Raw genomic sequence first — 15,771 nt, forward strand, 5'->3', positions numbered from 1 at the left:
TTTGTGGAAAACAGACACTTAATATCTATCAGTCTGTGAGTTAATTAACTCTTTCTGGCCCTATGTCACCTTTCAATGAGACATTTCTCCTCCCTTGGTGTTCACACCTTAACTGCTAGAAGAGGGCCTCATCCTCCCTGATTGAACTAACCTCGCTGTCTCTACACTGATTCTTGCCTGCATATTTATACCTGCCGCTGGAAATTTCCACTACATTCATCTGATGAAGTGGGTATTCACCCACGAAAGCTTATGCTCCAATACATCTGTTAGTCTGTAAGGTGCCACAGGACTCTTTTTCGCTTTTTACAGATCTAGACTAATACGGCTACCCCTCTGATACTTAATATCATGACACTTAACTCTAAACTGTTTTTGATTTACCAATTCTAGGGAGTGGGAGATGGGGGGAGTAGGGTAAGGGCATGTCAGTGAGAAATCTGGGTCCCGAGGTGCCAGCTATGTGCTTTTTCCATCCCTTTCACTTACCCCATTCTGGTACTGCAAAAACTTTTCTATATCGTAACAAGTTGGAAAGAGAGCTGTGTAGTGCTGGTGGCTGGGTGTGGTCAGTGGAATACATAATGGATGGACTGATAGGTGGAGGAAAATATTGAGTGAGCAGAACCTGAGATAAATAGCTAAAAATACAATTGCACAACAAGAAGAAAACCAAATAAGATGGAGAAATGGGGGCAGAGAACAGAAAAGAAAATCTTAAAATAGAGGCAATGACTGGCATGAAAGGACATAGGTTGGGGCCGGGGGGAAAGGATTCCCAGGTGCCTATTCATTTTGAGGTGAAATCCAACTAAAAAGGCTAGGAACGCTACCTACTCTCAGTGACTAGGAGCTTTTCACAAACAGATAGCAATCCAGTTAATCAAAGTACAGAGGAGTCAAATGCATGATGCTTCTTTTGGAGAATTACAATAAAGTACTTAGATGAAATGGCAAAGTTATTTGTGGGGTATTACAGCTAAGCTTATATAAGTAGGTGCCCATAGGTCCTGTGATCCCCACTCTTCCAAAATTTCTAGCAACTGCTGTGCTAACTGCATCCCAGAAGCAACTTTTAGATGTCAATAGAGTTGGCCAAAACTCACAATTTCCAGTTAGGGGAAAATTTCCACTTTTTGAAATTTGATTTAGTTTTGATTCAGACTGGAATAAAACCTTTTTTTTCAAAATTTCCTGCAACCCACACATTCTATTTAAAATTTTTGCTTTGAAAACTTCAATACATGATGTTTCCAAAATAAAATAGGCTCCCCAGGACTCTGCCACTAGTGTATGAAATTGATCGTGATTCTTGTCAGTTTTTCTTCTGCCCTATGCTGTACAGCACTGGTGAAATAGCAGCCAGATAGCCAATCTGTCAGACTAGTATATTTTTGTGAAACATTCTGGGCTCAATGAATCAGCATTTTCCAGTGAAAGCCTGTGTGGTTGGAAATTTCTCAATCAGCTCTAGTTCTCAACATAACTGACTGTGCAAGATGCTGTTGACAGCAAAATATATATCTATAATATTCCATAGCATGGTGCTTATGTTCTGTTACTGAAGAGAAGGAGAGGATTAATTTCTGTACATACTTGCATTACATTTTCTTTTATTTTAAATTTTTATAACTTTTGTTTGTAAATGTGTGGAAAACTGATTTTAAAGAGAGGATTTTAGCTGGGTGATGGTTGTGTTCTGTAAATAATTGAGATCAGATCTAATTTTTTGTTCTGTCTTTTGAACTGATCCTCCAGGTAATAATGCAAAAGTTAATTTTAATCTGTACTTGGCCTTTCTTCAATGGGACTACTTGTATGAGCAAATATTTGTAGGATTGGGCTGTTATATTATTCTGATGTGGCAAGGATGTTAAAGTTGAAGTTAGACAACTAAATATTCTAGCTAATTTATAGTAATGAGATTTTTTTAATAGAGATTTAATGTGTGTTTGCCTTTTAAGTGATCTTAATTTTAAATTACTTCTCACTTAGGGTGTTGTTAGACCAACAGGTGGCTATGCGGTTATGTTGAACTGGACAATGTCAGCTATATATGGACTCAGACCTGGAGAGGTAAGTACTGTTTAAATTGTAGTTGCGTGTATTAAAAGTTTTTGGAACTCCTTTAAAAAACAAAAAAACTGAATTCAACTTTTATTTTATTTTAGGTATGGTGGGCAGCTTCTGACTTAGGCTGGGTAGTTGGCCATTCCTACGTTTGTTATGCACCTCTCCTGCATGGGAATACAACTGTTTTGTATGAGGTAAATGTTTGAAAGAGACACAATATCTTTTATTTGACTAACTTCTGTTGATGGGATGTACATGTGTTGGAGCAACATAGGGCTCTACTTCAAGTCACTGTTATCACTGTTTGACATTTTACCATCTTAGTGCTATGTTTAGATGTGTTGCTTTTTAAAATTTCTGAGACTACTTCAAAATAAAATTAACTGAACCTAGCATGAACCTTAATCCTGCAAAGACTTACGCACCTTAATCGTATACATCAGTGGTTCTCAAACTTTAGGTTTCAGAGTACCAGCCGTGTTAGTCTGTATCCGCAAAAAGAACAGGAGTACTTGTGGCACCTTAGAGACTAACAAATTTATTAGAGCATAAGTTTTCGTGGACTACAGCCCACTTCTTCGGTTGCTAAAGTTCTCAAACTTTAGCAACCCAAGGACCCCCATTTAAAATTTTTCGGGGACCCCGCAATTTCCTCCCTGCTCAGCCCTTGCCCTGCCCCCTCACCTAGGCTATGCCCCCATTCACTCCACACACCCCCGTTGCTCGCTGTCCCCCACCTTCACTCTCTTTCACCAGGTTGGGGTGCAGGCTCTGGGAAGGAGTTTGGTGTGGGGAGCTGGCTCTGGGCTGGGAGTTTGGTGCGGGCTCTGGGCTGGGAGTTTGGGTACGCAGTGAGGGCTCTGGGCTGGGGAAAGGGTTGGGATGGAGGAGGGGGTCAGGCAAGTGGCACTTACCTCGGGTGGCTCCCGAAAGCGATTGGCACATCCCTCTCGCAGCTGCTCCTAGGCGGGGGGCCAGGAGGTCTCCATGTGCTGCCTCTGCCTGCAGGCACTGCCCCCGCGACTCCAATTAGCCGCAGTTCCCGGCCAATGGGAGTTGCAGAGCCCGTGCTTGGGCTGGGGGCAGCGCACGGAGACCTCCTTCTCTGTTCCCCTGGGCCGCAGGGACGTGTTGGCCGCTTCCGGGAGCGGCGTGGACCCAGGTTCTCTGCTCCTCCTCCACCCTCCAAACACCTCCTTCACGCTGGGGAACAGCTGTTTCCCAGCATGAAGGAGGTGCTGGGAGGGACGGGGAGGAGTTGATCAGCGGGGCTAGCAGACCCCCAGGGTTACCCTCGGGGACCCCCAGGGGTCCATGGACCTCATCATTTGTAAATTTAACACCATTAATCTGGGCTTGAATAGGGACTGAGAGTGGCTGGCTCATTACAGAAGCAGCTTTTCCTCTCCTGGAATTGACACCTCCTCATCTATTATTGGGAGTGGACTACATCCACCCTGATTGAATTGGCCCTGTCAACACTGGTTCTCCACTTGCGAAGTAACTCCCTGCTCTCCATGTGTCAGTATATAATGTTTGCATCTGTAACTTTCACTCTGTGCATCTGAAGAAGTGAGGTTTTTACCCACGAAAGCTTATGCCCAAATAAATCTGTTAGTCTTTAAGGTGCCACCAGAATCCTTGTTGTTTTTTGCTGGTATACATAATTCCATTAAAGGCAACAGGACTATATAGTTAAATACATATATGTGTTTGCATTAAGTTAGATGCTTATGGGTCTTTGCATGATTGTGGGCAATCATGTGCTATCATGAAATAAACGTACGTTTGGGATGAAATTTGGGATTTTGTTATCCTGGGCCTGCAAAGAATGACTGCTTTGGAGGGAACGCTTTCTTAACTGTGGAGATAATGGAGGATTGGCTCTAAATGTTTAGCGCTGTGGTTCCCAAACTTTTTAGTGCTATGGCTCCCATACAGATGTTTTAAAACTTGGTGGCTCCCTACAACCAAGTACAGTGGGTTTTTTTTCCTTTTCTTTTTTTTTTTTTTTAATTGACTTAGGATACTAGATTCAAGAGTTCAGGACACTATAGTTCAGATGGTTTTGCAACTTTATTTGTCCTGCATGTCCCACTCTTCTTTTGGATCATGGTCCTGCCCCATCAGCGCACAGCCCAGCACATGTAGCCCAGTTGAGATCTTCAACCAGTATGAATTAATCAAGGATCTTGAAAATTTCCTCACTAGTTGTTCAGTTTAGGATTTCTTTGCAAAATAAGTCTTCAACTATTATACCTGCTTTGACAAATTTCATATGTAACAGAAGCTGAGCCATGTTGGCTATGTCTGTGAATTCATCAAGCTGCAGTGCACCCTATTGCCTCTTCTTAACTTGTTTTGTCAACTGCTTCTGGATGTTTTCTGCAAGATAATCATTGTGTTGGTAGATGGTATTATTTGACATAAAAATGGTTATCAGTACCATGGCTACTTGTTCCCCAGTCATAATTCTACATGTCTATTGCTGCTGGAAGTTGAATTGTCTGGTAAATGGTGTGTGCAGATTTACCTTTTGCAATTCACCTGGCCACAACACAAGATCATTTAAAGCATTTTTGTGGAACAGTTGCTTCTTTACACATGACTTCTCTCATCCCTGTCACTCCCCCAAGCTTTAATTCTTCTTGTTTCCAAAAGAAAAATAGCTGCTCTTGTTTTTTGAATTCTGGGTGTTCAGTTTCTAAATGTCTCTGTAGTTTCCTTGGCCTCATGCTTGCATTTACTAACCCCTGAAAACAAGTGGTATGTTTTGGGGCTATGGACTTTCCTCAGTAATACTGAAACACGAAAATTCAAATATAATGTAACTATCATCACATTATCTACTTTTCTTCATGTTATGTTTAACTCTGTTAAAACCATCATCTTCTTCAGCCAAACATTAGCTACATGTAGGCTTAGTATGTGGTAAAAGTTGTTCCCTTATAAAGATCAGACACTGATACCCACACTTTCCAGGGCACCCACTTTTACCCAGTTCCTAGGGCTCAAGGCATAATCTGGTTGATTTAGGCACCCCCACCCTTTCCCAGTTCCTAGGGTTCTGGGGGAAAGGCACCTACCCATATCCAATCCCTAGGGCTCAGGGTGTATTCTTCTGCGGGTTTGCAGGATCTTTTTACCAGTGAAAGAGCCTTACACAGTAATATCCTTAACCTCTATTTATTAACAATTACCAAAACAGAATGCACATGCTAAGCATACAATGCTCACCACTCCCAATAAGGCAGATGAACTTTTCCTGCTGGCCAGTCAGGATCAGGTCATCCTAGGACTCCAGTTTCTGCATGGCTTGATTGGCAGAGTGTTGCGGTCTGGCAGCTCTGATCTTGGGGCTGTGTCCTGGAGTTGGTTCCAAAGAGCTTTCTTTTGGACCCCAGTTTTATATAGTGAAACGAATCCTGCTTAGCTGTACCTTAACCAAAGTACTATAAAAAGGTAATTTTCAACAATCCTAACCCATTATGAAACAATTATTTAATTAATCAGACCCCACCACCATAGTTGATTTACACTGAGCAAAATTAATTATGCAACATATGGAAACAATCAAAGAACCAGACAGAGACCATACAGATAAACAATAGAAAAGTAGGGACCATAAAGGCAAAACAATGGAAGTATGGGTTTTACAATCAGAACTATTGAGAAGTGATTCCTTGCCAGACAGAGTGCTATCAAGCAAAGTTTTCTTTAAACATCTTAAGAGATTCCTTGCTTATCTGGTGATGGTGGGCGCTATTAGCAAGGGTGCCTTCTTACCAGCCCGATATTACATTGTTTTGATAGAATTTAGAAGGAATGTGAGGATGTGACTTTCAGCTTCTTGGCTCATGGCTGCTGCTCTCCTAATATGGCTGCAGGGAAAGGCTCAAGGCTTTTGCCATATTCAGTTTTCCTTTTGCCTTATACTGCCAAAGCAGTTCTTTGCTCTCTAATGTCCAGCAGGTGGTGAAAGCCTTTCTGTATCACCTGGGAATATTGGCTTTGGCAACTGTTATTAGGCTAATGAGGTGATAATTGGCAGGGGTCGGAGGGATCCACTTCACAAATGTCTCTGTCTGCCATATTTTGGACACACTGCTTTCTGAAAGTTTCACTGAGGCTTCAAAATAGCAGGATCTGGAGCCTGACCTGAATCACAAGGGGTCTGTGTTGGCTGTTGGGAAAGTTGTCACTAGCCTTGTTGATGGCAAAAGGTGGCTGTTGTTCTCTTGCAACACAAAACAAAGGTCAGGCGTATAGAATTTTGTCAGTGTGCTGACCTAAAAGTGCCATGCTCCTTAGCGTTGTAGAACAGGCAAAGGTCTTCTGCCACTGCCTGTGATGACAGTTTTTCTCCTGTGCAATCATTGATGTCATAGCCCCACAAATTGTGGTGGCTGTTGAAGTCGCCTACGTGATGGTGGGGTGGCTTGAAGGTGGAAGCACTGTGAGAGGACTAGTTTGTTAATGGAGGTTTATAGACATTCACTACCGTCAAGTCGCTGACCTGGATGGCGATGGAATTAGGGGTTGTGTTAGGGTGTACCTGTATAGGGTTCTTCACATCACCTTTGGCATAGGTTGCCAGGCCTTGTTTGGATGGAAGACTGCTAAGACGGGTCTATCTGTTGATCTTGGAGTGATGGGTTTTTCACTCAACTTACATTTCCTCCAGTCAGTTTTGTCAGTTCATAGGATCTTTGTGAGTAGTTGCATTTTGTGCTGGATAAACCCTTGATATTTAACTGCATTATATGCAGTGAGGGGCCGGTGTCTGGTTTGACTTGGAAGGGGCCATTTTTGCCATTGCTTTGCTGACCTGTAGGCTTCTTTGGGACATTTGATCACCAATTTAATGACATTCATTGTGCTTATGCACATAGGAGGAGAGACCACGAGCAGGTTATCATTTCATCCCTCAACAAATTATGAAGGCGTTTCTACCTTAGGACATCAGCCAGCACACGTTGCAGCACAAAGTGTGGGGTGGTTAGCACAAACTGATGCCACAGTTGGGATTGTGGTTATTATCTTGCAAGTGAGGCAAGTGGAGGTCTGCGATCCGGACCATTATTTAAAAAAATAAACTATTGTTAATTGTAGAGAGGTTTCTTTTTGTTAGCATTTGAAGGGAAGAAAATGAGTGACTTGGAAGGAGGGGTCACTCCTGGTGGAAGGGTCAGATATGCTTTAGTAGGAGCACTGTTAGCAGATTGAGGGAAGTGATTATTCCTCTTTATTCGGCACTGGTGACGCCACATCTGGAGTGTTGCCTCCAGTTTTGGGCCCCCCACTACAGAAAGGATGTGGACACATTGGAGAGAGTCCAGAGAGGGTAATGAAAATGATTTGGGGGCTGGGGCACATGACTTATGAGGAGAGGCTGAGGGAACTGGTCTTATTTAGTCTGCAGAAGAGAAGAGTAAGGGGGGATTTGATAACAGCCTTCAAGTATCTGAAGGGGGGTTCCAAAGAGGATGGAGCTAGGCTGTTCTCAGTGGTGGCAGATGACAGAACAAGGAGAAATGGTCTCATGTTGCAGTTGGGGAGGTCTAAGTTGGATATTAGGAAAAATTATTTCACTAGGAGGGTGGTGAAGCATTGGAATGGGTTATGTAGGGAGGTGGTGGGATCTCCATCAGAGGTTTTTAAGGCCAGGCTTGACAAAGCCCTGGCTGGGATGATTTAGTTGGTGTTGATTCTGCTTTGAGCAGCGAGTCGGATTAGATGACCTCCTGAGGTCTCTTCCAACCGTAATCTTCTATGATTCTATGCCACCTCCAAGAAGGGCAGCATGGCCTGTATTTAACCCAGCCCCATATAGTAGAGAACAACAAAAGCGGAGTGATCGGCATGCACAGTTCGAAATGGCAGCCAGTCTGAATGAGTGAGCTGATTCCACTAAGCTGAAGTTCCTGAGACTGTTGCTCATAGGGAAAGACAGGGAGGATGAGGATTTAGCAGTAAGGCTTGACAGGACTATAAGGTCTGGTCTACACTGCGGGGGGGGAGGGGAGGAAATCGAACTAAGATACGCAACTTCAGCTACGCGAATAGCATAGCTGAAGTCGAAGTATCTTAAATCGAATTACCTGGGGTCCACACGGCTCGGGATCGATGGCCGCGGCTCCCCTGTCGACTGCGCTACCTCCGTTCGCTCTGATGGAGTTCCAGAGTCGACGGTGAGCACGTTCGGGGATCGATATATCGTGTCTTAACGAGACGCGATATATCGATCCCGGATAAATCGATTGCTACCCGCCGATACGGCGGGTAGTGAAGACGTACCCTAAGTGTCTTAACAGATGCCCTTACACATTCTTTGGAGCCTGCAGCATGCACTGACTGAGATTGGGCAGCTTTTCTCAACTATAGGAAGAAGCCAGAGGAGATTGGTTGTGAACGCTTCCCCATAAGCAGGCTCTGAGATGCAAGATGCTTTAGCCTGAGAACAGTTAGTCAGTTACGCTTTTAGTGGGGAGATGCAACTACAGCTCCGGATGGGGAAGACCCAAAGATTAGATGAAACTATCAAACTAGCTAAAGAGATGGAACTGGGGAGGAGATTGGAAGTTTTAGTTTTCAAGGTACTGGTGCTAGGATGTATGTCTTCTCTGGAAGAAGAGAAGGGAGGTCGAGACACCATCGTATGAGTCACGGGTCATGTATACAGTGTCGGGAGTGTTAGAATTATGGGGTGAACTGGATCAGCTTAAGGAGGCTGTGAAGATTCAGGCCCAGTGCAAGTTCCCATGGAAATATCAGCCCAGATCATGATGGATGTGGGATCAAAGTGAGGAAGCGGATGGATGCTGGCATTGTGATAACCCTGACCATTTTTGGAGGGAATGCCCAAGGAGGAAGTGGCACTTGGGGAAGGGAAACAGAAGAAAACAGGGTCCTAATGCTCAGAGAGACAGAAGAGGTCAGCAGGATAATAGATTGGCATAGGAGCGAGCAGGAAGATACTGATATAGAGAAATTGATAAGATGGAAAGAAACGGATAGTGGAGAGTTCCCAGAGGAAATTCAGTGGCATCCTTGCCTGAAAAGCTATCGGACTGTGTGGCCTGAGCTGAGTGTTAGACTAGTATCCCCTGTCTAGCACTTTCCTCCCTTCCTTCTTGCTGTTCAACTGTTTTCCTGTTGCACCTGGGTTCACATAGGGGATAAAACTCGTATGTGGGGTGGGAAAAGATCTGTGTTAGCTCATTTTAAGACAGATTCTCTTTGGTTTAAAAGCATCTGCAGTCACCTGCGTCGGTTAAAGGTCTTCTTTTTAGAAACTTCCCCTTATCTCATTATTTAGTCTTTGAATCAGATATTCTCCCTACTTCATTCCTTTTGACATTATAACTCATTGTTTTCATGGCCTTCCTTCTACTTGCTTTCAGGGCCTTTCTTTAAACACGTATGTAGTTCCTTAACCAATAAGCTAACTTTAATTCTTTAATTTTATATTTATCCTACAACCTTCCTAATACCAGTGCCAGTTGTTTTAACTACAAAGGTGTCATCTGCTCGGCAATACAGGACTAGGATTTGTCACCTAGAAGTTCGGAGTGCGGGGGTGCAGAACCAGGAGGGAGTTTGGAGAACCATGGCTCCCACACTTTTAATAGTGGGAGGGCCATGCCCATCCACTTTTCAGGGGTTGTGCTTCATGGCAGCGCCAGCACCTCCTGGGTGTGTGTGTGTGTGGGGTGGGGGCTGAGATGGGCCTTAGTCCCCAATCATCATGGGCTCTGCCCCCTGCTGCTCCTCTTCCCCCTGAGGCCCTGGCCAGGCTGGGAGCCAGGCCCTGGTAAGAGCTGCCCAGGGAACCTGAGCCACTGTGGGGAGCTCCAGGCCCTCCATCTGCCTGGCCGGCACATGGAGATGGGGACATGGGCCAGGGTCTGCTCTTGGGCACCGTGTTCACCTGCCCGGGGGGGAAGGGTCTGGGGCTGGCAGCTCTTACTACAGCCTGGTCCCAGTTTCCAGCCTGGCCAGCGGGTGGGGCCTCAGGGGGAAGAAGAGGAGTGGGATCTCTGGGAAGAGGTGAGGCCACTGTTCCAGCACTGAGGGCACTCCCCCCTTTTACGTAGGTTCCAGCGCTCCTGTCTGAGTGCAGATATGAAAGAGATGACTCATTATTATAAAAAGTGGAGATATAAACCTGGTGTGAGGGGTCCCCCCAGGGTGCAACCTAGAACTGGGGTACCGCTGATCCCTCTGCCATACCAGTCTGGGTTCCCTCTCACAAGGTGATATTGTGACAAGCTGCAACCCCCTCCAAGCTTGCACTCTCACCAACATCCACAGGCAGGGACCACACCCAGCTGTGTTCATGAATGCTCTGGCCAGTCATTGCATGAACCAACAATAGAGAGTCTCCAGCCAGAATATCCCCAGCTCCCCAGCTTATGACCCCAGAGCTGTACTCTCCTGCCATGGTCAAAAGCTCAACCAGTATGAATTTATTACCCAGTCTGCCCCTCCCTTGATATGGAGAGGACATTCACAAAGCCTTTGTTAACTGAGCTGAGATTTTTCATTTCAGTCAAACCACACTGTTTTAGGTAAAGAATATAAAATAGATTTATTAACTACAGAAAGATAGATTTTAAGTGATAGTAAACAGATCAAAGAAGATTACTTAAGAAATATACAAAACACAATCTAAATCTTATACACTACACAGGATTTGAATCAAACAGGGTCTGACCCTGTTAGATAGTACAGGCAGTTTGTATATGTTTTATACGCAGGCAGGAATCCTCTCTTTCAACCTGGGGCCAGCACTTCCCTCAGTTCAGTCTTTGTTTCGCCAATTGGTGAAGTCACTCCCCCCTTTTATAGTGTCTTACCTATGGAGGGAACACCTTTGTTCCAAGCCAAGTTGCCAGCCCAGTTTGTGGAAAAATACAGGTACCAAAATGGCGTTGAGTATCATATGGTCTAGTCACATGCCTTTGCATGCTTCACTCAGTCATGGCAGCCATTATTCATAAGCAGCCTGAAGCATTCCCCGGGAGGCTCACCAGGTGGGGGATAAGCTTCTCCCAAGGCCTATTGTTTTCCTTAAGGCCCATTACCTTGAATAGACTCTTCACTATAGGCCATCTAGACTGGAAGCATCTTGCTTTGTGCAACCACATTTGAAATACTGATACATAGTCAATATTCATAACTCCAGATACAAAAATCGTACATGCATACAAGTAGGATAATTATATTCAGCAAATCATAACTTTTCCAGTGACACTGCATGACACAATTTGTCCAAGATGCATCATAATTACGTCATCATATCCTTAATCATACCACTGTGATGACTATGGGGTGCAGAGTGTCACACCTAGTACTAAAAGAAAAGGACAGTTTTTAGCTGCTTCCGTCTATACCACACAAAGGCCAACAAACAGCTTAACATCTTCCTGAGTGGACTCAGGCTAGACCAGGGCTCAGTTTGTGTATCTAGGTGTTACACTGGACCGTAACTTGAGTTTTCAAGCAACACCTTACTAAGACCACACTGTAAATGAAAGACAAGAAACAGCCTGCTCAGCAAACTAGCTGGTTCCCGGGGAGGCAATGTGCAGACATTAAGAAACTGTGGGCTTGCCTTGTGCTATTATGTAATAGAGTGTTGCTCCCTGGTGTGGCTCAGCTCTTCTCACATGTGACTGGTAGACACTCAGTTAAACAAAACCATGTGTTTAATAACAGATACCATGAAACTGACTGACCTTTTCCCGGCTTCCAGTCATGTTCAGCCTCAACCCTCCTGACATCGGGCAACAAATTGCTTTGCAGAATATGCACCATAAGGTGCAAAGTGTGCCACATCTACCCTTGTTTAAAGATGTGTTTAGTCTACCAAGCCCACAGTCACAGCTCAAGGCATCCTGTTTGGACAGTTCCCCTAAGGACCTTGATATCCTCTTCGGGTGGCATACTAGGTGACAGGCACTGATTATGTTTGAAACTTGTTCTTATCTCATGACTGATCCAACAGTCCAGCCCCATGGTTTTGACCTTCCACACCATCTTTGAGTAAAACTCAATCACTTCAGACATAGAGTAATCAGATGTGCTGCTAATGACTATAAGTGGGGTCTTTGTGACTCATCCTTTGCTCCTGTGGCCAGTTAAAAGATATAGGTCACATTTGTAGGTTGCATCCATTAACAAGGACTGCTTGGACTTTGTCATAGACTTGCATAATGCTCTTCATTCAGCTACTGAATGGTTAAGACACTTAGACTAACACGGTTGACTTGATCGTCTAGATAAATGCTATCACAATATGTACATATATATGTAATGCACTCTAAATTCTCATTTATACCAGATGGTGGAGATTTGAGTTTGTAATATGCATTTGTTTGAGTGCTGTAGTGCAGCATGGTGACAATATGGTGACATTTGCAACAATCAAATGCTTGCTCTGCACTTGTGGCTTCTTGTCCAATGTTTATGCAAGTGGCATTTTCAATATGAAAGCTGTATATACCTCCTGACTTGGTTTGTGTGATACAGAAAGTTCATCTTCTAAATGTGATCTTTCTAGTGAAAAGGCCCTGGCAATAGCTGTAGAGTTTTGCCTAAAAGTCACTCTGTTTTTACTTAATCTCTATCATTTAAAATAAACAGGTATGGTGACCTTCACTCCCTGCAGCAATCAGGAGCAATAAAAATTTTATTAGAAGATTGTGTGCCACCTGGTTTCCTTATTTACAGCACTGTAGAAAATGATTGGTGCTTTTTATCCCTAGCCATGCCGGGCAATCTGTCACATCTGGTTACTGTTGTTTACTATTCCCCTGACACGTTTTGAGATATGGAAAGTCAGTGCTTAGTAAAAAGCTGCTATTGTAGCACACCAAAATACAAAGGGACAGATTCTTGCCCCCTCTCCAGCCTTTTTGTGGCATGAAGGGGCCAGAAAGCCAGTATGAGCAGCCAGCTGGGGATTTTTGCAAAGTGAGGGGAATCCTGGGTAGCAAAGAGCCAGCATAATTGAATTCTACGTTACCACTGTGACAATCCATGTCCAGACACCCCAGTGGGAGAACAGAAGGTTTGAACCTCCAAAATGAGCAGTTGGGACCAACTGGTTGCATACTGCATAGTTGTACTATAAAAGTGAATTGAGTGGGGTCTTTTATGAAAGCTTGTGATGTTCTGGACTTGGTCACTATGAGCTATGTATACAGACTGTGGTTATGAACCTAGGTGTTTAAGTACAGAGAAAACTGTGCTCCTGATCGGTACTGCAGTTTTATCATCGCCTCACAATAGGGCGGAGGAGCAGCCAAGAGGGGAGAGAACCCAAGCCCGTTCTTTACCCAAAACCAGCTTCAAGTGACCATGACCAGCCCAGGAAATGACAGTGGTTGACCATTAATGTTAATGGAAAGACATTGAGACAATTGGGTATTTCCCCACTTTGTATAGCAGTAGTGACTGTAGGGAAAAAAACCTCCCAAACCTTTTAAAACGGAAGGGGTTTGAAGCAGCGGTAGTCAACTATTTTTTTTTGTCAAAGTCCAAATTTCTTGGTCAAGGTATAGTCAAGGTCCAGACTCCAGAGAAAATAATACCAATAAAAATAATACTAAGTAAATAAAAAGATTTTGGGGTCCATTCAAAAGCGTCTGACTATCCAGATTTTGCCCATGGTCCGTCTATTGACTACCCCTGATTTGAAGTGAAATCCTCTTGAATTTGAAGGACAGCCTCGAAGGCAGGAGGCTGTCTATCAACACTGGATTCCCCACTATGACTAGGGACATGCTGGGAAACTGTTCAAAGAGAAAAGGTACCTTATTCTAAAAAAGAGATTTTATCTAATATGGAAGTGCAAAGCCAGCAGGTGTTTTTGCATATTTTCTGTGGAACTTGTCTATGTTTGCTTTTCCTTACTATTTCATCTTTAAATCTGTGGTTTTTCTATTAAATAAACCTTTTACCCCTAGCAGGTCTTGGTTGTGCAAACTGTGTGACGTGTGAGTGCAACAGTGAACTGATAACTGGGGGGTTGGTTTCATGCCTTTGGGGTGACAAACCATAGGGGAACAGTCCTAGTGTCTGGTACTTTAGAATTTGGGGAGGATGGTTAAGACTTGGGACTGGAAGGCTGTTGGTATCACCCTGCAAGGAGTAACTAGGCTGATGGAGGTCAGGGTAAGGCCTTGTGCTTGTGGGCAGGCTGCTGGTCAGAGATCTGAGCCATAGCAGGACAGCATTAAGACATCCCAAAGTTACTGGGCAGGCAGTTGCAGAACTCCTTGCTGTTCTGGGTGAACCCCAAAATATCATAACCACCTTCTGTGCCTCTGCACTGACAGTGAAACTGGGAGAAAGGGAATGTGGCTGGAGTGTCTGCTGCTGTGCTCCAGGGACACCTGGGTGCTGAACCAGCCCATCATGTGAACCACCAGTTTGGGGAGGCTAGCCCTCTGCCCCACCCCTTCTGCCCAAGCCCTGCCACTTCCGTCCAAAGTCCTGCCTCCACTCTACCCCCCTGCTCTTGCCTGCCAGGCCAGAGGAGCCCCAAGCCCCTCAACGTGGCTGGGGTTGTAGTGGGGAGCATTAGCAGAGGTTTGGGGACACTTAGCCTCCCCCAGCCTCCAATACATGCCGCCTATGCAGCCCATTGGGACTCTGAAGCTGTTCTACACTGTTCCAGGACCAGGGTTGGTGCAGAATTGACTCCCTCTGTCTCCATTGTAGAAACAGCTCTTTTGTGGCTCTCCTTTTAACACACATCCCTCCCCCAACTTTTCCTAGCTGCAGCTAGCACTTAAGTGGGCACAGTTGGAGATTGAGCTCAGAACCTTTTGAGTTTACTCTGAAACATGACTCCAGCTTGTGATATTAATGGTATAGCATATGAATAATCTCATTGTATATTGACAAAGGTATTTCTAAAGTGTTTTTGAAATACAGTTGTTGATGTGTTGATTGCTATTGCTACGTGTTCAAGTCGTGAGCTGTCAAGGAATTATGAAATATTTTTATCCTATGACATTTTATATTAATCTCTCCATAGGGGAAGCCTGTGGGAACGCCAGATGCTGGTGCTTACTTCCGTGTGCTAGCAGAGCATGGAGTGGCTGCCTTTTTTACAGCACCAACTGCAATTAGAGCAATCCGTCAGCAGGACCCTGAGGCACACTTGGGAAAGCAGTACTGTTTGACAAGGTGAATTAAGGATACATTGGAAATCATTTGTTATAGAAATAGACTTTATAGACTGAGGAGAGTATAATGTCTAGAGCTTTGAACACTTAAGCAGTAGAATATAAATATATAAAATACCAACTGTATTTTATTTATATATGTGTAAATGTGTATAGCGCATGTGTGATATATAAATAATCTACATATATTACACACAATTTACATTAAAATAATAATATTAAGGTTGTAAAGTCAGGCACACAAAAAATAAGGAATTAAAGTTGCCTGTGCAACCTCCTGGTCTTTAATTATGTCATCACATACTGCTTTTTCCACAAGACCCTAGCATCATTCAGTACACAGCATGAACAGTGCTCACTTAATAAGCAGCTAATCAGTGTGTTGTTTTGTCCTTGTGTTCATTGTGTTGTCCTAGGCCTTATTTGCTCCACACTATTCAAAGCCTGCTCTAAAGACAGAATTATTAATTTCCCCAGGGGCTTTTCTGTAGTGCTCATC

At 44.0% G+C, this 15,771-nt stretch overlaps 1 protein-coding gene across 1 annotated transcript in view; it reads left to right on the forward strand.

Moving 5' to 3' along the window:
• Positions 1–15,771, forward strand: part of ACSS3 (acyl-CoA synthetase short chain family member 3) — a 124,439-nt gene that overhangs the window by 41,158 nt on the left and 67,510 nt on the right. The window contains exons 6-8 of the mRNA XM_034772167.1: positions 1,996–2,076; positions 2,172–2,267; positions 15,122–15,273. Of these exons, the coding sequence (XP_034628058.1) occupies positions 1,996–2,076; positions 2,172–2,267; positions 15,122–15,273 (329 nt within the window). The remainder of the gene's footprint in view (positions 1–1,995; positions 2,077–2,171; positions 2,268–15,121; positions 15,274–15,771) is intronic.

Source organism: Trachemys scripta, chromosome 1 (genome assembly GCF_013100865.1).
Source record: "Trachemys scripta elegans isolate TJP31775 chromosome 1, CAS_Tse_1.0, whole genome shotgun sequence".
In the NCBI taxonomy this organism is placed as follows: Eukaryota; Metazoa; Chordata; order Testudines; family Emydidae; genus Trachemys; species Trachemys scripta.